This window comes from Nelumbo nucifera, chromosome 2, assembly GCF_055504915.1.
Source record: "Nelumbo nucifera cultivar China Antique chromosome 2, China Antique-T2T, whole genome shotgun sequence".
NCBI lineage: Eukaryota > Viridiplantae > Streptophyta > Magnoliopsida > Proteales > Nelumbonaceae > Nelumbo > Nelumbo nucifera.
Genome location: NC_142650.1, coordinates 47,965,513 through 47,992,166, shown reverse-complemented (window position 1 = coordinate 47,992,166; position 26,654 = coordinate 47,965,513). Strand labels below are relative to the sequence as shown.

Genomic DNA, 26,654 nt, shown 5'->3' with positions numbered 1-26,654 from the left:
CCTATATCATCCTTAATTGGATGTATCTTGGCGTTGTACATCTCCCAGATCTCGAGACTATAGTAGTAGTACCCTCTCAAGTCTCAAATTGTAAATTCCAGTTCCAGCCATGCGGACGGACAATAGGTGACATTGTCCTTGGGGGAAAACCGTTCGATTGGCACCTCCAATCTTTTAAAAAATGGCAATATTGGTGACGTGGAGAGAGAAGATTCCGGTACTGGCATGCATGACACGTACCAAATCTACGTATATTTCTATTCCATCCCACTTTCTGGAATCTACACTACACATAATAGAAATAGAATACAATCAATTAGATTTATCACATTCCGACTTGGCGCATGTGCATCAACGGTGCGGGACCCGCGCTGGAGGAGAGGAGAGTGAGGAAGAGGAACAACCAGAAATGGGCCCCACGCTAAGTTTCATCGCGGTCAAAGTCAACTTCTAGTGTTAGTTAATCGCTCCCATCGAATTATTCAACTCGTGATGCCTGGTTCTATACTCCAGAATCCAGAGTAGTAGAGTAGAGCCAACGTTGGGAATTCCGTACAAATCACAAAACCTCCTTTCTTCTTTTTTTTTTTTTAAATCTTTATTTTGTGGCTTGGGACTGCTACGGTGTTTAATAAAACTTCAGGCTTACGTTCAGATCATCGTCTGTTCCATCATTATTGGTTGCCGTTACTTTTCTGATCATCAGGTGGAACCAATCGAGCTCTGCTTCAGCAGTGATGACGACTTTCAATGAGTATGGTCAAGGATTACATTAGGATCGCTGTGGATCAAACCCCGTGGATTCGAATTCGATAGCGTGTTTCTTCCACTAAAACAGCTCAACCTAGATTTTCTTTTATCTGTATCGGAAAAGTATTAAAAAAAAGAGAAACTTTAGATTATATATTTGGTGTTTTCTCCGGTAATAATTGCTTTTCACTACAGTCTCTTGCTCTTCTTGCCCAAAGACAGCCGAACGAACGTTGCTGAGAAAGCAAGTACCTTAGCTTAGTAAGCGTTAAAAACAAAAAATAAAAGAACAGAAAAAAAGGAAAGAAATCTGAAATCAAATGTGAGGGATTTGAAGGGGGAGGATTCACCGTTGCAGTGTCGAATTTATCGTCCTCTGAATTAAACTTGTATGGTTATTATTATTAATATTTATATTAAATAAGAAAAATAAATACCCTTCATCACCTCTTGCCAGATATCTACTGTGTATATTCTTTCAAAATCCCCCAACTCAATGAAATTCTTCCCGTCTCTGATGAATATTTCTTACGAAGTTTTAATGGCGGAAACGTAGCGCTGCAATCAGAGATAAGAAACAATCAATCTCCACAGACTAGGGTTCTCGATCCTTGGACGAAATGCCCATTACGAGATACCAGATAAGGAACGAGTACAGCTTAGCGGATCCGGAGCTTTACAAAGCTGCTGATAAAGATGATCCCGAAGCGTTACTTGAAGGTGTCGCCATGGCTGGACTCGTTGGCGTCTTGCGTCAGCTCGGAGACCTCGCCGAGTCAGTCTTCCTCTCCTCAACTCTTGTTCGCCTTTTTCTTTTTCTTTCTTTTCTATCTTTCCTTATATTTAGTTATCAAGGTTTGGGGTTCTAGATTGTTGAAAGTTTTCTGTTTGAACTTTGAATTTGGGACTCTTGCCGAAGGATTTTCAGTTTGAGTGGTTGGAATGCGCGCCAAAATCGGACAACTTTTCTGCCACCCTGTGTTCTATCTTTTATTATTTTCCTGCAAAAATGTAATGTGGTTTCCAGTCTTAGATCCGCAAGAGTTCCAACTATAGGTAGATGGTCTGTTTGTCTTCATTCTGCAGCTTGAATTTTGTTGCTTGGAAGACTGTGGGAAGACTAGGATTCGACTTGGCTGTTTGTATTAACGGCTTGGTAGTCATTCCACAAACACTAGAAGAGGAGGACCATCCAGTCTAGGACAACCTTCTTTTCCCGTTGGGGGTAAATTTAAGACCTAAATACTTGGGTAATTAAGGTTGTTAAAAAGGATTTGGCGACGTACAGTTTAACAATGGCTATGGTCCTTGATAGGGTGGGCTGGCCTCCTATAGTTGGGTTAAAGACTTTGTTGAGTTAATGAGTTGAGTAGTGCTTGGATAATTGAGATACGCTATCAAAAGGAGTGCCCCCTCCTTTGGTTTAAATCCATTTTGAATTTGGGTCTCACTGATTTATTTTGAGTAACTTTCGGCTAGCTTCTCTGCATGGACTGAGATTTGCTATGGAAAAGGAGTAGAATGGCGTGGTTATGGAGATTGTCAAGTTGTGATAAGCTGTCTATCATCAAAGGCTAAAGGACCTTGGTGTTTAAGGCATCAAATTAGAGAAGCTTTCAAAATATGTATGTTCAGATTGGATCCCTAGGTCTGCAAACAGCTTAGCTGACAGTCTAACCAGATTGACAAGAGTGAATTAGAGTGGGGAGTACCTGGTCCAGGGGCAACATTTATAATTCAATGCTTTTGGCTGTAGAGGTCCTGTGTTACCTACTTCCCTAACTCATAAGGGTATGGTAGTTATATATTCTCCTTATATTTTGCAAAGAAACTATTTATTAATAATAAAGAAAAAGTAGGACATCTTTCCAGCACTGGATGGTTATAATTGAATCCATAAACAAAAGAGGCCATGAGTCTACCTTGGTGAACCCCTATTACAATGATTCCTTATATATCCATCTCTGGCCAATGAGTCAGCTACAGTGTTGGCTGATCTTCAAAACCATCTGAATAAGGTTTCAAGGTGTCCATGGTTAGAGCTATAGACCTGGCCTCTCTAACGGAATGTCAGTGAATCATGGCCCTTCCCCCTCAGCTAGCATCCACCTTATCACACTTGAAAGTTACCTTCTATTTCCGAATTGTAGAAACCTAGGGATTAGCCGAATGTCATACCTTGTACCAGTGCTAGGAATTTGGCTCAGATTTAGTCATCTTCATCTGTAGGTTCAGAATATGGCATCAAAACTTCACCCTAGTGATTTTTGAATACTGCTACTCCAAATGCACCTGGGTTCCTTCCAATAAAACTTCTGCCAAATTTGAGTTTGATAAAATGGATGGATGGAGATCCCCATTATAAAGGAAGTATGTCTCTTTTAGTTGATGAAGCAACTAGATTACTCTGTCCCCCAAACACGTGTTACATGTCATCAGTAAAGTAGTCCTTGAACTCTTCCTTTGTCTTAATCTAGTGAGCCACCATAGCAATGGCCACCATAGCAATGGCTGGACCAATGACTGCTTCCATTTCTTTCTCCTTGTTAGAGAAGTTCTTGTACCAGAGCCATAGGACTGCTAACCACTTTTTTGTGGTGGTTTGAAGAAAGAAGTCTAAAAAAGGAACTTCATCTCCACCAGTGGAGACAACACGAGACTAAATAAAAAGGGAATTGCCTCCAAATACCACTTGCAAAAGCAAGGATTTAAATTTTGCAACATATTGGGGTGTATTGTATTGGTGACCCCCCCGATATGCCCCTACAGTAGGTGTTTCAGGGGGTTGACGGGCATTAAATGGTCCCTGAAATGGTTTGAAAAAAAAAATACAAGAAAAAAAAACATAAAAGTGCCTAACAATACTGGACATTAGAAAATGTAATATGGTCTCACAACTAGCATTTTATTGGGTGCATCTGTTTGGTGAAACTGGATTTGTTTGAAGCATGAATGGGGGAATGTATCTGGGGATAGCCTTCACCTTTTCTTTGGTATCCCTATGGTGTACCTTTCTATTTTCTCTCTTATTAATTGATGCAGCATGTTTGGGAATGAAACCAAAAGGATTGGATGGATGACAAGGAGTATGACAGTTATAGTGCAGTGGGTTCAGAGGTCAGCTAACTCTGGCTGATAATTTAGCCAAACAAGGGGTTATAAGGTACAATATGTTCTGGGCTATGTTGTAATATACATGACTGCGGAGAGGTTTAGGTGTCTCTAAAAACAGAATGTAAATTTGTATATATAGTTTTTAATTTTAATGTTTTTTCTGTTACTTATCAAAGAAAATGATGCAGTCGTGAAACCAGGGAAAGAATCCTTAGAAGAAAAATCCATGACTCTTCATATCTTGGTTACTCAAATTTTGGTCGTTTAGTTGTTGGTACGTTAGCAATAAGGTTTTAAGTCTTCTAAAAATTTACTACTATTAGTAAAAGTTGGAATTTACCATTTATGGTAACTTTTAGCTATTTATAGTAAACTCACAATTTACTATTTTCTGGTGTCTTTACAATAAATTAGTTGTAGTAGGATTAGTAAAGTGTTGTTAGAATTGTCTTAGGAGTTAGACTCCTTATTCACGTGTCCCTGTGGGTTACCTATTGGGTTGCTTTAGTTTTGAAGCAGTTAGAATCTATTTTGGGTCAGCTTCCCAGTTGAAATTGGGGTTTGTAAAGGGAGTTTCGAACTCTCAAGTTTAGTGTATTAATATTCATTGTAATTGGAGTTTGAGAGTTGAATTAATGTAATAAGAGTTTATTTGGAACTTACCTGCAGGCTGTGGGTAATAGTGCAATCTTCTTCTTTCTCTCTTTTCTTCTAAAGTGCATTATTTCTTCTCAATTTCATATCTGAATCACTCTCATAATTCATATCCTTAATTTCTCTCTCCCTCCCACAATGTTCATCCTAGTGGCACTTTTCTCATGTCCTACTTCATTAATGAAGCTGTTAGATCAGTTGGCAACAAAGAAAAACCAGAACTTTTTTTTTTCTTTTTTTGTAGCAAGAAAATGAACCTTTGGTCTTAAATCCACAGATTCTCACCTTCCATTTTTAAAAAAATGGTCTAGTTGGATTGGTTTATTGAAAGTGTTGATGTAGAGTGCAATGAACCAAAAAAGTTGGGTTTTTTACACTCTTAACCATATATTTATGATTGCATGTAGGGGTAGACATGAATCGAGCTTTTCACGATCTATTCAAGCTTGACTTGTGGAAAGTTTGATTCGACTCGGTTTAAATCGAGCTTCGAGCTAAGCTCGAGCCCAATGATGCTCAGATCATGAGGCTTGTGAGCCTAATCAAGCTTATATGATATATATAATATTTTTAATTTTTATATGTATAATAATTCTTAATTTTTATATGTATAATTTTTTATTTTTTATATCAAGCATGGACCACAATCGAGCTCAAGCCAAGTCGAGCTTGAATATATGCCCTATGAGTTGAGCCGAATTCAAGCTCAAGTCTCTGTTGAATCAAGCTTGAGCCTCACGTTCTTTTGGCAAGCTGACTCGAATAGCAATATATTTGGCTCGGCTCTGTTTGAATCCACCCCTAATTGCATGAGCAACATATTATGTGATATGCAATGGAAAATGTGCACATTGATACTCAAGTGTTGGAATTGCACAATATTTATATCATATTCTACAATTTGATGTACAGATTTACTTTATACTGTGATATTCAGCATGTTTACAGACTGTATACAAGGGTGTGATATTGTAGCCCCCAATATACATGACCAACTATTGATGCTATCTGAATTTCATAGTTTCTTTGTGGTTGTGCTGAAGGATGCATGCTGATATTTTAAGATGTGATTATGATTTTGTTTTGATAAATTTAAGATGTGATTATGATTTTTTTTGATAAATTTAAGATGTGATTATGATTGACATATGTGTTCTGTTGCTACAGGTTTGCAGCAGAGATATTCCATGATTTACATGAAGAAGTGTTGGCTACTGCTGCTAGAGGCCATGGGCTGATGATTCGTGTGCAACAATTAGAGGCTGAAGTTCCACCAATTGAGAAAGCACTTCTCTCCCAGACCAATCATTCATTATTCCTTTTCAATACAGGTTATTATTCTCCTTTTAATTTGTTTTCCTTGAATTGAGTGTTTAACATACTTTTTTATTGTCCTTAAGAAAGGACTTCACAAAAATACAGCTCTATTAGTGGTTCCTAGAGTACAACCCTAGGTTCAAGCCTTTCTTCACTTCTTATCATCTAATTACCTCACCTTCGCAAAACCTCTCCACTGCACATGTGCCTAGAGTACTATGGATCAATATATATATATATATATATATTCAATAAACTTATCCAGTTTTCTAGGCTTATTATGTCTGAAACATCCTCTATGTGTGTCATATTGATATACAAATTCATGTCTATGTTAAGCAACATCTTACAAATATGAAACGGCACAAAAATGTTCAAGCAAATACATATATTATCAAGGCCATATAACAGTGATAGAGGAACAAAACATTTATTCATTTAAGATATCTTGTTTTTATTCATTTATTCTTTTTTTGTACATGAAAATATCTTTTTGTAAAGCAGGGCTGGAGGGTATAGAGCTGCTTGAGCAGTTTTTTTTTTTTTTTTTTTTTGTAAATCCCTGTGTACAGCTTCTTGTTGTACATGGTTTTCTTCTTTAATGAATTTATACTTTACCTATTTCAAAATAAAAGAGATATTTTGTTTTCATTATAAGTAAATTATTAAGTTCAGCTTGTAAAACCCATTTCATTTTTCTTTTAATCCTGGTAGATCGAAATGCATATTGAAGGGTTTATGCCTTGACATAAACAGAAGTAGAACTTGTTGTCTGCTAATTTGTTCACCAAATGATCATGAATATATTTGTCACCTTGGGGGATTTTTCTTTTAATGCAACCATGGCAACCCAGATTCCTAATATCCTTATTCTTTCATTTTTAAGATATTTAGTAACCGTGCAGAGTATTGGTATGTATAATCCCCATCCCACAGAAATAAGTACAATACAACTGTATTAGAGCATGTAGATATCAAATGATATAGATGACTGGTGCTGTTCACAGTCGATCAGTATTCTGATGTAGTTTCAGCAAGAAAACCAAAAGAGAAATAAGAGAAAACCAGAAGAAAGAAGAGAGGAAGAGAAGGGAAGAGAATAGAAGAAGAATGAGAAGAGAAAGGGGGCAGATCTCAATCAGTTTTTGCCGCCCAGATTTGGTATTTATATGTTTCTATTATAACAAGATCTACAATGACATCTATGCCCCTGCCTCCCAACACACTCCTTAATAAACAATAACAGCAATAGTAACAGCAGCTATAGTAGGCCCAGTAAGGCCCAAAAAGACTAATAACAAGGCCCAAAATGCTAATAAGTAATAACAGGTAAATAAAAAAAAATAACTAATATGGCAGGGGCTTCACTAAATTACTAGACTGTTTCTCCACACTCCCCCTCAAGTTGGGAATAGATATTAGTCATTCCCAACTTGCACAAATCTGTCTCTAACTTGACCCTTGTAACTGCTTTGGTGAAGAGATCGGCAAGCTGCATATCGGAGGCAACATAAGGAAGGCATACTTCTTTGGAGGCAACTCTTTCTCTGTTAAAGTGTTGATCCACCTCAATATGTTTGGTTCTACCATGTTGTATTGGATTATGAGCAATATTAATAATAGTCTGATTATCACACTACAACATTAGGGGCTTTTCATATTCAACCTCCAACTTCTCAAGTAGTGATTTTAACCATAACACTTTAGCCACCCCATTAGCCATAGATTTGTATTTTGCTTCAGCACTGGAGCGGACAACAACAGTTTGTTTCTTACTCCTCCAAGAAACAAGGTTGCCCCCAACAAGGGCACAGTACTCTGAGGTAGATCTCCTATCATCCACACATTCAGCCCAGTCTGCATTAGTGTACACTTCTATCTTCATATGATCATTATTCTTGAAGAGTATACCTCTTCCTGAACACCTTTTTAAATAGGCAAGTATCCTCTCAATTGCAAGAAGATGGGATGTTCTGGGAGATTGCATATATTGATTGACAACATTGACAACATAAGGAATATCTGGGCGTGTTAGATAGAGGTAGAGAAGCTTTCCAACCAACCGTTGACACATGGCTTTATCTTTAAGTAGTTCACCCCCTTCTACATTTATCTTATGGTTTGGCTCAATTGGTGTGTCTGTTGGCTTAATTTCCAATTTTCCAGTTTCTTCTAAGAGAACAAGGGAATATTTCCTTTGGGATATGAAGATACCATGCTTGGATCTAGCCACTTCAATTCCCAGAAAATATCTCAAATCCCCTAGATCCTTTACCTCAAATTCCTAAGTAACTTCTTGAGAGAATTAATCTCATTACTATCACTGCCTGTCACCACAATATCATCAACATATACAGCCAGGAGAGTTAAAGCTGAACCTACTTTCTTGAAAAAGAGAGTGTGATCAGATTGAGCTTGTACATAGCCAAATTTTTCCATGGCATGTCTAAACCTATCAAACCACACACACCCTTGACTGTTTCAAGCCATACAAGGCCTTCTTCAATCAACAGACTTTTCCACTGTCTTCATTATAAAAGCATGGGGGCAACTCCATATACACTTCTTGTAGATCATCACCATTCAGGAAAGCATTTATAATATCCATCTGGAACAACGACCATGAGAATTTTGTAGCAAGAGACAACAACACTTTGATTGTGTTCATTTTGGCAACTAGTGCAAAGGTTTTTATATAATCAATACCATAAGTTTGTGTGTATCCCTTAGCAACCAGTCGAGCTTTGTATCTTTCAATTGACCCATCTGCATTGTACTTCATTGTAAATATCCACTTGCATCCAACCGGTTTCTTCCCTCTTGGTTGATTTACGAGCTCCCAAGTATCATTTTTGATAAGTGCATCCTCTCAACCTTCATTGCTTCCTTCCACTCAGGTACTACTAAGGCATCCTGCACAGTTCTGGTGATAGGTACAGAAGCATTGGACACCAAAAAGGACTTATATGATGGTGAGAGATGGTCATAAGAAAGAAACTAAGAGATGCAATGGGCAGTAGATGAGGTGCAACGACGCTTTCCTTTGCATATTGCAATAGGAAGGTCAAGATCATTTGTGGGAAGTTGAGGTTCAATGGTGGTAGTAGGCATATCATCTATGGTAGTTGTAGGTACAGAGGGTGAAATACCTGAATCTGATCAGAAGAGACCGAAGGTGGCCTAGACTGTTCATTACTGGAACCCAACCTACTTCCACCATCGTTTGTGGAACACTCTCAACTCCTTACACTTTTGACAGCCCTCCTCACTACACTCCCCTTCATTGATAGGAATAGGCAATGGAACTTCCTGAGCAAAAACACCCTACTCACCACTCTCCCCCTAGGGTGAAGTCCTGGAGTAATAAGGGACATCCTCAAAGAATGTAACATCCATAGACACAAACCTAGTCCCGAAGATTGAATCATAACAGCAATACCCCTTATGATTTTGTGCATACCCAAGAAAAATACACTTGGCTGCCTTAGGATCAAATTTAGAACGGTGAGGCCCAAGGATTTGAACAAAGAAAGTGCACCCAAAGGTCTTAAGGGGAATAGTGAATTGATCTTTATTAGGGTACACTAGCTTAAAAGGTGCTTTCATGTCTAAAACCCATGAAGGAACTCTATTGATAAGGTAGACAACTGTGTGGATGGCACCCCCCAAAAAACGAATAGGAGCATTAGAATTTAGTATGATGCTCCTAGCAATTTCAACAATGTGTCTATTCTTTCTCTCAGCTAATTCATTCTATTGAGGTGTATGAAGACAAGTACTAAGATGGATAACTCCATACTCAAGTAGATATGAGGCCAAGGGTTTTGCAAAATACTCCTTGGCATTATCAGATTTGAGAATTTTGATTCTGACTCCAAAGTGAGTTAAAACCATTTGGTGGAATGCACGGGTTAGAGTAGGTACCTCATCTTGAGAACGCATAAGATAAACCCAGGAAAAACGAGAATAGTCATAAACAAATAGTAGGAAATATCTGTACCCCCCCTGCATTAATGTGATAAGGTCCCCAAACATTAGTATGCACAATTTCAAAAGGAACAATGCTTCTTTTATTGCTCAAAGAATAGGTTGATCTACAATGCTTTGCAAGTTCACAACTCTCACACCTTAGGCTAGACGCTTGGAGACTCAAACAAAGTAGGAAAAAGACTCTTTAATGACCCAAAAGATAAATGACCCAATCGATTATGCCAAAGCATAATCTGACTCATAGACTGAGACACAAAAGACCTCTTAACATCTTTATTCCTTCCAAGTTGATGCTCAAGCAAGTAAATTCCATTTGTTTCATGGCCAGTCCCAATCACCCTCCTTGTCACCAGATCCTGAAAGACACAATGATCAGGGAAAAAAGTTATTGAGCAATTCTAATTTTTAGTAATGCTACTAACCAAAATCAGATTTGTGCTAAGTTTAGGGACATGCAAGACAAAGGATAATGAAATGGTATCAGACACTCTGATATCTCCCTTGCCTGAAATAGGTACAAGGGAGTCATCAACAATGGAAACTGTGTCTTCACCAAAAGATAAGGAGTAGGAAGTAAACATGGAGGATAAACTAGTCATATGTTCATAAGCACCTAAACCAACAATCCAAAAAAGGCTAGTGTTACCTGGGGCTGAAGCATGATATGCAGTAGCTCTTGTACCTGAGTGAGCAAAAGCCGAAGTGGGAGTAGTAGTAGATGTAGCAGCTGAAGGTTGAGATGATCTTGAGGCTCCAACTTCACACTCTAACTGAGTTAAGGCAGCTCTGACTGTAGCTAATGCATCTAGGGATGTGGATTTTGCAACAGAGGAAGATGCACAATCAGTAGTAATTGCTGCATTGGCATTCCCCTTCTTATTCTTGAGTCTTGCTGGAATAAGATGAGGATACAACTTCCAACAAGTGTCTCTAGTGTGTTTTGGCTTCTTGCAATAATCACACACCATATCCCTCTTGTCTTCCATTTTTATTTCCCTCTCCTTATCACCAACAGGCTTTGATTTCATTGCTGCCAAGGTTGATTCCATGGGTGGAATTTGTAACATAACTTTCCTTCTACTCTTTTCACTATGTACTAGTGAGGCTTGAGACAAGGTGACATTGTCCCTAGTGAGTAATTGTTGCCCTACAATATCATAATCTCAATTCAGTCCAGCAAGAAATTCAAACACCCTATTTGTTTCAACCAACTTCCTATATGTTGCTGCATCCTTTTGGCTTTCCCATTCAATAGTCTCCAAGTGATCAATCTCATGCCACAGAGATTTTAAGGTAGAGAAGTAAATTGATACAGGTTTCTCTCCCTGTTTAAGGTTATTCACTTCACTTTTCAGCTCATATGCCCTAGCAACATTAAGGGGCTGTGAGTAGGTTTCCTTCGTATTCTCCCAGATTTCCTTAGCAGTCTTCACCCATAAGTAATTTCTACTGATGTGTGGCTGCATAGAGTTGCAAAGTCAAGTCATCACTAGATAGTTTTCTTGAACCCATTTTGCATAGGTCGAGTCTTCCTTTGCTGTTTTTTTAATGTCTCCAGTTACATATCCAAGCTTTCCCCTTCCCCCAATGTCCATCATGGCTGATTGGGCCCATTCCAGGTAATTTGTGCCATTAAATTTAACAGTAGTAATCTGAAAAGTGTTATCTAACATACTCCTAGACCTCATAGATCCTTCTCCAAAGGATTTTGGTTCCTTTCCACCTGTTTCCATACTGATCACACCACAAAGACCTCACAAGTACTAGAGCTTATGCAGTAATCCAGTACAAACTACAGGTCTGAACTACTCCCTTAACAGTCCAGTAGTGAAATCAGAACAGTAGAAGTAAATGGGGTAGGTCAAAAGACTCTAGAACTGACCTGTTCTCAGTAGAAACCCTAGAACCAGCCTAGAGAGAAAAACAAAAGACTCAGCCACTCCTTCCAGAAGATCCCAATCACTTCCTACAAGCTATCGATCTCATAAAGGAACTATTCTACTCAGAAACCACTAAGCGCCAGTACCATTGTACCAATTGAAGGTTTAGCCCCTAAACCTTAATCTGATCCAAAGAACTCTGATTCTTCCTGGTTATTGGTGATCTCCAAGATTGCAGATCTTGGGCAGCAAGAATTTCTCCAATCAACCTCCAAGAATCAGGCATGACAGACTGAAATATCCATCCCTAATACATCCTCATGTAGCTGGCTGGAAGAAGCCTACATAGGAACCCTAGCAAGCCCTAAACCTTGCTCTGATACCAAGATAGCTGGTGCTGTTCACAGTCAATCAGTATTCTGATGTAGTTTCAGCAAGAAAACCAAAAGAGAAATAAGAGAAAACCAGAAGAAAGAAGAGAGGAAGAGAATAGAAGAAGAATGAGAAGAGAAAGGGAGAAGATCTCAATCAGTTTCTGCCACCCAGATTTGGTATTTATATGTTTCTATTATAACAAGATCTACAATGATATCTATGCCCCTGCCTCCCAACACACTCCTTAATGAACAATAACAGCAATAGTAACAGCAACCATAGTAGGTCCAGTAAGGCCCAGAAAGACTAATATGGCAGGGATTTCACTAAATTACTGGACTGTTTCTCCACTGATATGAAGTCTATTTTAGTTCAGATATGCTCCATAATCAGAAATCTTAGTTTCATGAATATTTTTTTCCAGGTGTCGACTGGCATCCTAATCTTCAAATGGACCAAAATCTTGTGAGTCGGGGAGATTTACCTCGATTTGTAATGGACTCTTATGAAGAATGTCGGGGTCCACCTCGGTTATTCCTGTTGGACAAGTAAGATTATATTATTCATGTTTCCCTCAGGGGTATGTATAAACATTGGTCTCTTTTCCTTGTAAATGTTATTATTGAATGACCTTCCTTCTCCCACAGGTTTGATGTTGCAGGTGCTGGGGCATGTTTAAAGCGATTCTCTGATCCATCATTCTTCAAAATAAAACTAACCTCTTCTGAATCCAACAAAGTAGAAATTCAAAGGGAAAAGAAAGTACGGAAAGTCAAGGTATGGTATTGAAAAGAACAGCAGTACATAATGAATATTGTGTTACTCGGGAATCATGTCTAGTGACTTTCCAAGGAGGCTCTGTTTTGATATATATAAAAATATGTATTTCTGCCCTTCAAGTAATATATTATCTTCATAGGGTTGGAATGGGGTATTCTTAATATATATGGTGTATACATGTAGCATAGGTGTGGGAACTGTTGACACTCAGTGAGGAGTTCTCTAGCTCAAATATCAAAATTATTATATGATACCTTTTTCAAAAATGTTATTATACGAACTAACTCTCTGATTGGGTATCTTTTGGCATGGAAAATTAGTACTTAGTACTTGCTTAGTGGTGGACTGGTGGTGGGTCCCAAGCCTGTGAATTCATTTTTTCTGAAAGGTAAAAAAATATTATTGAAAGGAAAAGGATCGAGTACAAAAAACGAACAAGGTGTTAAGATAACACCCACCCATCAACAGCAAAAGCAAAAATTTAAGATCACAAAACAGAGGGAAGCAATAGAAAGCCACCCCAAACAAGAGCAAGCTTAAAAGTCTTCGTCAAGCAATTCACCTTGTCCATCTCCTTCCTCATTCCACACCTCTCCTCCTTCCCCCAACTGCAATCTTCTTCGAGCTCTCTTCCCTCTTGCTTTTCTCAAAAGCTTTGAAAACCTTTCTAGCAAACTCCTCTCCACCTCAATAAAACAGACCTAAGCTCTTGCCCACCCTAACATCCCTATCAACCAAACATTCAATCTCCACTTTCCCCCCTTCTCACGCACACTGACTGATGAAGTTGCAATTAATCCCTTCTCTATCTCAATTACCCCCTTCCTCATCCTCAAACTCTGACCTTGACTCCAAACCTTCTTTAGTAGCCGACGTCCGTTGCAACTGAACCCCTTCTGAATCTTGGCACTTGGCTCTCTTGATCTCAGCAACTTTCGTTTTCAAAGCTTTGTCTTTTGAGCCTTTTTTCTTATAAGCTTTCTTGAATTTGTTAGTAGGACCAGCACCAACCAAACCATCTTTCAAATGTGAAAAAACTTTTGACATGTGAATAAGCTGGAACTTGCTCGAGTCTCTTACTTTCTTCAAAGTATCTAAGGCAGTAGCATCCCTTTCCTTGATCTCAGAATTCCTTCTTCGGCCTAAGTTTACTCCAAGCATTCCAACTGGGACTTCAAAGCATAAACACTCTTCTCAAACTTCTGGTCCAGCCACTCATCTCTTTTGCTCGCTTCTTTAGGCTGACTGCTTGTTTCCAACCTCTTCACTCCCCTTTCTTCGAGTTCCTCCCCTCCTCTCCACCCCTTCTGAGGACTTTCATCCCCCCTTATACCCTCCTCCTCCCCTTTCTCTAACCCAGCCTCCTTTCCTCCTTGGCCTCCCTCAACCCTAGCGGAATCCCAGTTAGACAACACCAAATGCCCCACTTGAGGTAGATCAGTAGGAATTTCCACCACAAAAGAGCCAAAGCAAAGAGACCTGCCTATAAGCTGGTTAATTTTTATTTGTTCCTCTGATCTCCCGGCACCTCTCCCTTGGAATGAAAACAACTTCAGCGCACGCAAGACGACAAAGCTCCTTCTCATCAGCTTGATTCTCCTTGTTTTTCAGGCTCACAGTTTTTCTTCAGAGCTGTCATAATTAGCGATGACCCAAACCCAATTCTCCACCTTGCTGGTTCAAAGCCTGTGGAGATCCCTCTTTCTCGTTCTTCTCTTGAACTGCAAAACCTTGGCACCAATTACTTTGCTTGCCTTAATTTTGTTGCACCTAAAACCACTGCATATTCTCTTAAATCTTGATCTCAGGGAGTGGTCCCCACTCTCAGAACCTGAAGTCTCAATTGAACCCTTTGACCTTTCACATATCAACTAGAGAGCTTCACTTAATCTCCTGCCCTCCAAACTGCACCTTTTCGTATTATCCTTGCCGACTCCAACCGCATGCCTCTGAATTAAAGCCCCTGTCCCACTCGAAATTACTGCTATGCCCCTTGTATCTCCCCCCCTCCATTGTCTTCCTCATTCGAGTGACCCTTCGACTTCCCCTCTTCAACAGAGCAACCATCCTGAAGCTCCAACCCTGTTTCAGGCCTCTCAGAATTCTGTTATTTTCTCTTTTCATCACATGATCTAAAAAGGTATTATCCTCTCCATTGACAAAAATTCTTAGGTCATATTTTTCACCTGCAAAAGCCAGAACTAAACAATCTGGAATCGCAGAGACCTCATCAACCTCCACCAAAATTCTTGCAATGTTGATCTTCTCCCAACTGCTATTCCTTTCATCAGCAATCAAGAATTTACCACAGGCATCCCCAATCATTCTGAAGGATTCCTCACTCGACACATGCAGGGGGATTCCCAAAACTCCAATCCAGATCGCCCTCCTCCTTTTGCTTTCTTGTAGAAGATTTGCCACTGGAAACCACCAGATTAACCATAAGTCACATGCACACAACCCCTGCTCAGCTTAGCTTCAGACTCCAGAACCCACTCTGCCTCCTTGCCATGAAACATAAACAAGAACAGTCCCCCGTTCAGCTTTCTGACACCCAAAATTCTACCCTTACTCCACTCAAAAGAGGCCCAGTTGACCACTTCTCCAAATCCATTCCAACGAATCTCCCAATCAAGCTTGCATTAAGAGTCTTCATCCTCTCGTTAAGCCTTCTATCTGAGTTAATCTGAATCTCCACATGACTCACTTCTGAAATACTCATCCTCTCGTCATTGCAATCTTTGCTGGTGGAGTTATTGGTCATAACGATTAAAATGTCTAAAGAAGATGAGGAAATAACCACAAAATGTAATTGTATGATGGTGGAAGTTGCTACAACATCCCAACTTGCTACAAGCCTTTGAATTCATATGTGTCACAGTATTATGAATATAACATAGTTTAGCATCACGACTTTACTGGAGTGGATAGTCCAATGTTAGGGGTGACCTGGATGTGGAACTTGAGAATTGAATAATAGTGTTGTAAAGACTATTTGTGTTATTGCCATCTAATAGGGACTACTTAATTTGCTTTTCACTGCCAATGTGTGTTCCACAAGAAAATTAAAGGTAGCAAGATTTGTATACATGCATTCTTGCATGTATCTAAGTGTCAAACTTTGTTAATATGATTAGATGCTTTATTGCTTTATTTCTGTATTGCTGTTATTATTATTATTATTATTATTATTAGTAGTAGTAGTAGTAGTAGTAGTAGTAGTAGTATCTATAGCCAAAAGATTCTTAGATAAGTCTTGATTATTCAGTTTTTCTGAAGCAGTAAAAGAAACATGTTACACCAAGCTAACCTGTGTTTGTTTTGCTTATAGCTTCTTTTTATGGCCTTATATTTACTGTAAAGTCACCCTAGAAAATGCTCTGGAGGAACTCCTGACCATACAGGACATTCTTTTAATTGTTGGTATTCCTGCATACGGTTTTCATACCATGCTCTGGAGAGTTAGGTTTTAATATCCTTTCTAGTTTCATGGTAGAATGAATTTTTGAGTTGTAATTTCCTCATGTTTCACTTTACAAGAGTAGCGGACAATGTATGTCTGATTACTCGTTTCTATACTCTCATCTTTTGTTTGATGTTGTCCTGAGTTATTTGGCATCTTGTTACACTGCATGCCATCGAGGCATTGATCAATCTGGATGTTTGATGTTGTTGCATCCTTCATGAGTTATATGCACAAATGTAAATACAGAGATTCCTAAAAGACTGGTTTCTTGGTTCTGCTAAATTGCTTTGCCTTTTACTATACTAGTCATTGCTCTACTCAGATAACAACTTTTTCACTTTCCTTTTTGATAAGTTTTGCTCTTTTGTCCTTGAATTGGCAGTTGAAATGTTTGAAATATTTGATTTTTAGGTACAGCACTTGTATGGGTGGTGTCATTTATGGGTTTATACATCTATAGGCTGTATACATGGTATAGTTTAAGTGTGGCTTTTCCATGCCTCAGGAAAATTATCATCTTGCTGTGGCAGTTTTCACTATAATTGTTCTTCTCAAGTTCTCGTTGGGGCTGCATTTTTGGTCTTCTTCGGCAATCTGAGCCAAAGATTACCATTCTATCATTTAGGTCTTCTCATCAGGGGCTGCATTTTAGGCCTCCTGTGATTGCCATTTAATGGTTTTGGCAACTGCCAATGATAGATTTTCTTACCATATATAGATGACAATAGCACCCACATGCTGCATGTTAACCTTTTCTGTTAACTACTAAATATCTATCCCCTCCTCCAAATGGCAGAGAAAAGGATCACGCTGGAGGAATGGAGAGACACAAGAGGCTTTCCCAGCTTCTGATTCCAAGTAAGGCCTCCATGCCTTTTTTAATAAAACATTAGATATTATAGTTAATGGTTGGTAAGGTTTGGAATGCAAAATTGGTGACTGATGTTGTAAAGATGCAGGTTGCATCAGTTGTTCTCAGAGGAGAATAACCAGACTGAGAATAATGTCCCTGGATATCGCATGAAATTGAAGAAGAGGCAATTGAATGCATTTCCTTTTGACTCAACAACTGGGAAAAGCTACATGGAGAGATTTGTGGAGAGTCTTTCACCCAAGCACAAAATTGTCTGTGAAAGTTCTCTAACCTCTGCTAACTTGAAGACAACATCCAGAGATGCCAGTGCATTGGGTTCCGATATACATGAAATTAGTACAGAAAACCCTGATAAAAACATATTACAGCAGAGGAAAACAAGCATAGTTGTATCTCCCAGTAAACAGGAAAAGGTATTAGAACCATCCATGGAGGAGTTGCATGAGGATGCTGTTGAGGGATTAAAAAAGTCACCTGAACAAATCCCAAATAACGAGGTTGAGAAAATTCCATCCACCTTTTATAAACCTCACAACCAAGGGGAATCAACAGAGAATCAAAAGGAATCAGCAGTCAATGTGGAAAGGAAGCTAGAAGCCAGTGGTGATGGTTATCAGTCCGACGGCAACACCAGTGAGGTGGAAAATTATATGGATGCCCTTGCTACCATGGAATCAGAAATAGAAACTGATACTGAGAGTAAAACCAAGAATGATAGAGGCTTTGTTAATATTGAAAGGCAGGGAGTATATTCTGATACTAACAAGGAAGAACTGGAGCTTCAAGCCCAATTTTTGGACTCTCATTCTGGTGATGAATCTAGTGTTTCAGATGATGGGAATATTTCATTTGAGAAAGGAGGATCTAATTTTTCCAATTCAGATACTCTAAGTAGTTGTGCTGAGACTGCACCGTCAGATGGTGATATAGCAGCCAAAGTGTACCCATCTATCGAGACATGCCTGGATAAACCTGAGGACGTGTCTTCCAAAAAGCTAAATGGAGATGGTTTTGCAACTAAATCTTCAGATGACATGATCCCAGGTGGTTGTTGCATTAAGGAATTGAAGGATCCAAGTCACAGGCCTGAGTTTGGGCAAACATCTTCCAAGTTCTCTATCACAGAATCAACTACTCATTTCCAGTTAAGTTCTGACATCAGTTTGAATGAGTTTCACTTGCAGGGACAAGAATCAGTTGAGATCTCCTCTGTCTCTGTGAAATCTTGTACTGGAGGTTCATCCTCAATTATGGAAGATGATGGGAAAATATTAAGCGTGGATTTATCCTGTCCAATTAGTGCCTCGGATTTCTCTTCTCAGATGAAGGATGATAGTCTCCTTAAGGGGCCTATGAAAACCCAGCCTGAGGAATTGGATGGTGTGAAGGATGACTTTCTTGGTACTGTGTCTGCCAAAAGCCAACATTTGGAAGTATTGGATGGTGGGGCCTTGGATAGATCTTCTGATGCTTTGCCACAGCTGTATAGCATTTCAAACCTAGCTCCTGAAAAGGAAGAAAGTGGTACTGACTTTGAAGAAGTGCCTCCCACAGAATATCCTGAGGATGTTTCTAGTGAAAACTTTGGTTCACCACATTCTGTTGTTTTGCCTACAGTGCAGGTCCATGGCTTGGAAGAACAAAACCTGGAAGCTTGTTCAGGTACCACACAAGCTGAACTTTTTCCTCCCACCAATGCTGGTGGTCTAGAAGATGTGAATCCTGATAACAAGGTTGTGGAAACAGATATCATTGTTTTATCAACAGAAAGAAACTCAAGATATTGTGAAGATGGTTCTATTGAAAGCTCTTCTTTACCACATGTAGTCATCTTGCCTACAAAAGAACATCTTGAAGGCCTGACAGGAGGTCTTGAAGCATGTGAATGTTTTACAGCAGCTGAACATCCATGTAGTACACCTGAACATATGCCTACCTCTGTCTCTGCTGGTGATGTGGATGATGTAAAGCCTGATACAGATAGGGATATCCTTCTTCCAATAGGAGTGAACTCAGAAAGCTTGACACCAGAGTTCAATATTCGAAGGACTAATGAGTTTGCTGAAGACAATGTTTCAGGAAGAACAAATGAGGTTCCACCACGTGAATTAACTTGTGAAGAAAATTGTGAGCATTCTGAAGTGAAAATGTCTTCCAACAATATGGAAGTACTATCTAATGCATCTGATATCATGTTAAAGAATGAACCCAAAGTTGATGTCCCAGGAAGTATCAATGAGTTTCCAACATTTGATTTGGATGAGGAGAAAAATGACACTGAGCATTCTGAACTGAAAACACCTTCCAATAAACAGGAAGTACCATCTGATATATCTCATGTCGAGGTAACAGATGAATCTAAACCTGATATGGTCCATATGAATCCCTGTGATTTTATGGGAACTTCTCTCTCTCTTGAAATTTCATCCATATGTAAGGTACCTGATTCTCCAAAACCAGTATTGATGGCTGAGACTCATTTGCAGTTAGATGAGAAAGTAACTGAAACTGTTAATGCAGAGGCTGATGATTACAATGATGCCTCTGCTCACCCATACCTGATAGGTTCTCCATCCTTTGGTCAAATAAAGTTGCAAGAAGAGTATCTTTTCAATGGTAATTCAGAATTGTCTAAATTGGAAATGTCTGAGGCACATACTCCAGAGCATATTTTACCTACAGATGATCAAAAAGAAGTGAATCAACTAGAATTGTCCACTGAAAATTTGAATGAACAGCCTAAACTGGAGTCACATGATTCTTCCAGCTCTAAATTACTTCAGAGTTCATATGATTCATTGGAATTGCATGATCCTCCCACTTCTGAATTACTTGAGAATATTCATGACTGTTCACTGCAGTTTGAACATGCTCCAAGCCATTTGAGCCATTTGCATCTCAGTGATGGTCTCTGGGTTCCTAAATCTTCTGATGAAACAAATCAAGAATGGGAATCAAAATCCACCTACCAAACAGATTTTTCTGAAAATGCAAAAGATGCTGTCTCTTCACCCACTCATTTGCTACAAGAATCTGGGTTCCCTTCAGAACAAGTGTTGGAATTACAGGCTGATAAACCCAATATAGAGTCTTGTCATGATGATGAAGAGAGTTCAAAATTGTCTGATCTTCAGTGTGAACAAATGCGACCTCCAGATCATATTGATCAGAATGGCCGCTTTACTGCATCTGAGTCTTCTTGGGTGGCCAGTCAACAATGTGAGGCAATGTTATCACCAAAGCCTGATAGCCAAAGCTTTGGTATATCTGTGCGAGACATGGACCAATTCCCTAGCTTTGACATTCTCCCTGGAGCAACCCACCAGAAACTTTTGGAACAACAGCCAACAGGACCAGCAATTGATTTGCCAGTTTTAGATCCTAATGCACTACAGGCTGAATTGGAGATGCCACCGCTACCACCTCTTCCTCCTATACAGTGGAGGATGGGCAAGCTTCAAAATGGTTCCTTAACTTCAGAGCGTGCAATGGTGCAATCTAGTCTGAACCCATTCTTACCACTTCTATCAGCCACATCTGATGAGAAGGCTAAGCAGGGTTTGTCAACATTTGAGAGAGAAACAACACCGCCTACAAACTCATTATCACTACCTTCAGCCTGTGAAGATGAGAAACCTCAACATGATAGTGAAACATTTGGGGGAAAAATCTTGAATTCTAGTCTGAATCCGTTCTTGCCACAACCACCAGTGATGGTGGATGATGAAAATAGTGAGCATTGTTTCCAAACTTGTGTGGGAGAAATGCCAAATCTGAACCCTTTCTTTCCATCACCACCTCCAGAAGATGAGAAGCCCCAACACAGTACCCTTGCTTCAGGGGAAGAAACCATGCAGCCTAGTTTGAACCAATTCACATCGCTACAATCAACCATCAAAGATATGAATTCTAGGCATGCTTTTATGTCTTTGCAGGGAGAGTCAGTGGAGCCTCTGAGCCTTCTGGCACCAAAGCCAAATATAGAAGATGAGATGCTTCAACAAAGTTCCCTCTCTCCAGAGAGAGGAATAACACAGCATTTAGATTTATCTGTACTGCCAATGACTGTACAAGCTGAGAAGCCTCCACATCCTTCGCTTAGTTCAGAGGGAGAGGTAATGTGGCCGATGGGCACATTTGAACAGCTCCCAAATGTTGAGGATGGAAGGGCGAATGGAAAAATTCAGATAAAACAACCTCGGCCTAGAGATCCTCTTATTGAAGCTGTGGCCTCTCATGACAAAAGCACGGTAATGATGGTAATTCATGTTGTATAAGTTTCTAGACGTGAAGTTGCTTCAGGACTTTTGGATTGTAAAATTTCTGCTTTAAATGGTTTTGCAGTTGAGAAAAGTGGAAGAATGGATTCGGCCTCTGGTTGGACCAAGGAAGGATGAAAGGGATTCATTGCTAGAACAGATAAGAGCTAAGGTTGGACATAGTGATATTCCTTGTTCTTTCATTTCATCAATTTCATATTTTGTGTTCTATAAGACTCTCTTAAACTCTAATCTTGAGGATCTTGTTTTGGTTCTCAGTCTTTTAACCTGAAACCTGTGGTTACAACAAGGCCCATCATTCAGAGATCCAAAACCAACTTGAATGTTGTTGCCATTTTAGAGAAAGCAAATGCCATGCGCCAGGTTGGTTTCTGATTAGTAGATTCTAGCCTCTTCTCATCAAATTTCTTTCAATGTTTTGAGATTGTTTCCAGAATACCTTGTTGAAACTTTTGATTTGTTGACACAGGCATTGGTCGGGAGTGATGAAGATGATGGTGACAGTTGGAGTGATTCTTGAAAACCATTCGTTTTCCTGGAATGTCGGGACTGCCATCATACTCAGCAGATTGATCGTTATACTCTCCCCTTGAATTAGTAGATGGAGGTTACCAGCTGCACCAAAATGTCAACTCTTATCTGTATCCATGTATTATATGTTTTTTCTTTTTCTTTTTTTTTTTTTTATGCCATTGAAAATGTATTCAATAGTTAAGGTTGCATCTTACCCACAACTAAAAAGAAAAAAAAAAAAAGGAAATCAGTGGGATTGGATAACGTATGTATGCATCAACTCCGAGTCTCAGCGTGTAAGCGCCATTTCAATTTCTATACGTATATAGCATCAAAAGCTTGATATCAACTTCGTTCTTTGAATCTAATTATGAGACTCAGGCTCTCCCCTTTTGTTTGTATCAAAAAAATGCCAGAGATATATCTATGGGGAGAGAAATTGTAGGTGATACCTTCAAAATAAAGGTCTTACGTTATTAAAATTTCTTAAGCTTCTAACTACCAAAGAAAATGTAAAGAGTTCCAACTAATTACATGGTTGATGAAAATGATAAATTCTTGGCATGACAATCATAAGAATATTGGGTTCTGAGAACTTCCACTTCTCCACTTTTTTTTTAAAAGAAGAAAAGGAAAAGAAAAGCTTGGTCAATATGCAATTCTGCCCCTCCCAATACGTTGTATGGCTGGGACCATCATTGACTAATGGCCCTAAGCTACTTGGTCCAAGAAGGGAGTTATACTATAAGGCAAAACAAATTTTACAAGTAATGAGGATTTATGAAAATACACAAGGTGGTTTTGATTGGTCACAATCTCAAATAGTGAGAGTGCATGTATGATGTTGGAAAATCTCACATTTGAGAGCCTGACCAATCAAAACCACTCCCATTAATTTTGGTGAATTGTCATTTGGTTAGTTTACAACCTAGGACAGCCTTTAGGTTTAAGATCTGGACTGAACTGAGTTGGGGAACTTGTTTAGAACGTGTGGCAAGGTCTTTGGGACCAAAACTCGTAAATCTATTATGAGGAGAAGGATGCATCAACTCATTCGATTCACAAACTACTTGCCATGTGAAAGTTCTGCAAATCGTTTAGACTCCACCAAGGCATTGCTTGGCTAGTTATATTTTATTTGGCTTGGTTTACTTAAGCTTACTTAAAAAAAAAAAAACTATTTTATGGATGTAAAACCAAACACACATTTTTAACTTTTATAGTTGATATTAGTAGAAAAGTTGTTTATCAGTATCTAACCAAACACCCCGTAAATGGTCCAAACCGTCCAACTAGCCATCGTAAATAGCACATGCAATAATGTTGTTTTTTTCTTTCGAAAAAAATGACTGGATGTGTTTAAGATAGAGAGATTTTTGGTGCTGAAAATAATGGTGCCACGTACAAAATCCAGTTGGGTATCCAAACAAAAGCATTGTATAAAACCGCATTAATAGAAAGGAATGTAGCCTTGTAGGAATCCAGTGATTCAAAGTATTGATATTTTGGATAATTTCAATTAGGGGTGAGCGAAAAAACTGAACCAACTAAAACTGAACCGAAAAATCGATTAATCGAATCGGTTGGTTCGGTGTTTTTAAAAAAATGAAGGTACCGGTTTGGCTTCGGTTAATCAATATAAAAAAAACCGGTGGTTAATCAAACCAACCGGTATACATATATTTCTATATATTTATGTATATTATATTATATTATATATATATATATATATTACATTTTTATATATTATAAATTAATAAATATGTATTATATATAAATATAAATATATATTTATAATATATTATTTATTATTTAAAATATAATATTTTATATATATTATAAAAACTAAAAAACTGAAAAGCCGACGAATCAAACCAACGATTAACCGAACTGATCAACCGATTGGTTTCGGTTCAGTTCCGGTTACTGGTTTTCCAAAAACCGATATTATCAGTTAGGTTCAAGAAAATACCTCACCGAACCGTGAGCACCCTAATTTCAATGTACAAATGTACAATACTTTTTTTATTTAAATTTTCAGTTTGATTAATTAACAGATAAATATATTAGGATGGATATTTATGTTTAAACCTATGAAACAGCCCTAACTTTCAATATTTTAACATTTGGATGAGCCTAAAAACTCATACAGTACAATAAGTATTTTTTTTTATTGGAAGCAAAGCTTTTGTTACGCTGAAAGGTCTTTTACAAAAGAATCAGCAGTAAACTCAGGTAAAGAAGACCAAGTAAACAACCTTTATATCAGGGAAGCAACCTTCGCTAAGTTGTGAGCTACTCGGTTTGCCGTACAACGCGCATGAATAAAGTGACACACATCAGTTCAAACAAAGAGATTAAGCTCCTGCAATCTTCAACTTAAACTGGCAACACTCGAATGGGATGGGACTTTGCCAACGGAAGTTTCACTAAGGGAAGACAATTGGATTAGCAGTTAGATTGGTCAAGGATTAAGATCCTCCACAAGAACATATATATGAATACGTGGTGGGATATGCTTATTCTTCCAAAAACATTTTACTGTAGGGCATCGTGGAGCGCAGATGTAAAATCATGGAATCCATGGGTCAGAGAGAGCCATGCCATGACATGCCATCCGTCCCTAATTTGCCAACGGGATCCTTTAATTAATCAGCTCAGTTCTAAGAGAATACCATTCTAAGTCGAGCTCAAAGAGTATTTATGTTTTGCAGTCCACGGAGAGGATCCATCCCTTGGATATTTAGCACGCAACAGGGGAGATTGGCTTCTGTTAGGGACTAACAAGTTTGGGTCCACACCCCTCCAACCGCCTTTTTTTAATTTTGCATTATAAAATAAAGCACATAAGTACAGAAATATTCTCAATGCAAGACTTTAAACACTAAAAAGGCCCAAGGCTTGTGAAACCGGATTCAGTCAGTGTAAAACCCGTTTCAACACCCATTATAATCTTGTATTGAGAATATTTCCCCATGAAATAAAGCACATAATACAGAGATGTTCCTGATGCAAAACTGTAAAAGCTGTGAAATAAAGCACATAATACAGAGCAAGACTGTAAAAACTGTTCGAACAGGCCTTGCATCGACTGAAGCTGGCTCTCGCGCTCAAAACGTCATCCAAGTTTCATCAAAAGTGATTGGTTCTGAGTGTATACAGTACTATCAATACTACTCTGAACCATTAACTTCATTGATAGCAAGACATCTGGACCCTGTGAACCTACATGGATGAACAAATGAACGTTATCCGTTTATCATGACATCTCTCGGAAAATAACTTTGCAAGAAACTTGTGTCATGGATGCTTAATTACTTATATCTGGTAGATTTGCACCATTGCTTGCTTAAAGGAATTTATGAAATTCGATCTCTCGGCTAGTCAGCTTTTTTCCCCCTTTGTTTTCGGGGTAAAAAGATTAATTTTGTCCGTCTGAGAATGAAAATGTCCTTCTCAATTCAATTTTATGAGTTATGACGACTATTTTGTCCGTCCGAATCCTTACACCTGTTCAAGGGTCGGGTTTGAGCTCAGCCTATCAACACTTTACATGCAGAGATCATCAAAGGCTTGATGGGGTTGATTAGATTACATAATTTCTATTTCTTTTATCATTCTATTCTGTTTATCACTAAATTAAGGGGTTAATTACTTATATAATGTATGGCATTTGATAGGGCCCATCAAACATGGTGAATTCACATTACAAGGCAATGGTCAAAGCCTTCTTTTCGTGGGTCTCACCTTTATGATAAACCTGCATTGACCCGATATATTGTACTAACTTCGGATTAAACGGATCGGGTTCTCTTCATCCCGACCTATTGGCATCATCAAGTCATGGTTTTCCTTCTTTTTTTTTTTTCGTACTGTCATCAGTATTGGGTGATGGGTCGTTCCGGATCGAGTCAGACCTGTGCCGAACCCAAACTCGATCCATTGACACTGTATCTTTCGAAACCATAGACCATACACTAACCTCACAGCCTGTCCTGGCCATACATCAGGAATATCTTCTGTAATTATATTTATTATTCATTAAGAGAAGTTTTCAAAATAAGTGGGATGTAACTGTGAGGTTGATGTAAAGCATACTCTATGAAAAACTGATCCCAATTTGTGACGGGAACTGCTCCTCACAAATGGGCATTTCATAGGCACATCCATTATGCATTGGAAATATCTCCCGTGAATAATAACTAATAAATATGGGGAGATTCCCAATGCATGATTGGATGTGCGTGTGAAACGCCTGTGAGGCATGAGGTATGAGGAGCAGATCCGGTCTCAATTCATAGGTGATGGGTCTAACCCTAACGACTCTAACCTTGTCCATGGGGCAAAGAAAACTCAAGTTGAAGAGGCCCTTTCAGCTCAAACCACAGAAACGAGTCCGGATTTAGCAAATCAAAGATTGCTTTCTCAAACTGCAGAAACGAGTCCGGATGTTAAGAAAATAAAAATGTTTTTTGGGTTAATGGGGACCCAGACAATAGAAAAGATGTTAAGAAAATTAAAAAAAATATGTTTTTTGGGTTATATTAAAATCAATTTCAATGCCTTTTGCAAGAAACTATTTGAGCAAGATTTTGAATTACAAAACTTATAACTTGGGAAGCTTATAATTTAGCTACGAAGTTTAGTTATAAAATGTCTAG

General features: G+C 38.7%; 1 protein-coding gene across 1 annotated transcript; it reads left to right on the top strand.

Annotated features, from left to right (window-relative positions):
- The first annotated feature begins 941 nt into the window (after positions 1–941).
- On the top strand, positions 942–22,361 carry SCAR2 (SCAR homolog 2). Its single transcript, XM_010266199.3, has 9 exons — positions 942–1,525; positions 5,686–5,849; positions 12,505–12,628; positions 12,728–12,857; positions 17,123–17,184; positions 17,286–21,450; positions 21,545–21,631; positions 21,739–21,843; positions 21,950–22,361. The coding sequence occupies exons 1-9, from the start codon at positions 1,371–1,373 to the stop codon at positions 21,998–22,000; spliced, it is 5,043 nt and encodes a 1,680-aa protein (XP_010264501.1). The 5' UTR covers positions 942–1,370; the 3' UTR covers positions 22,001–22,361.
- The last annotated feature ends 4,293 nt before the right edge of the window (positions 22,362–26,654 follow it).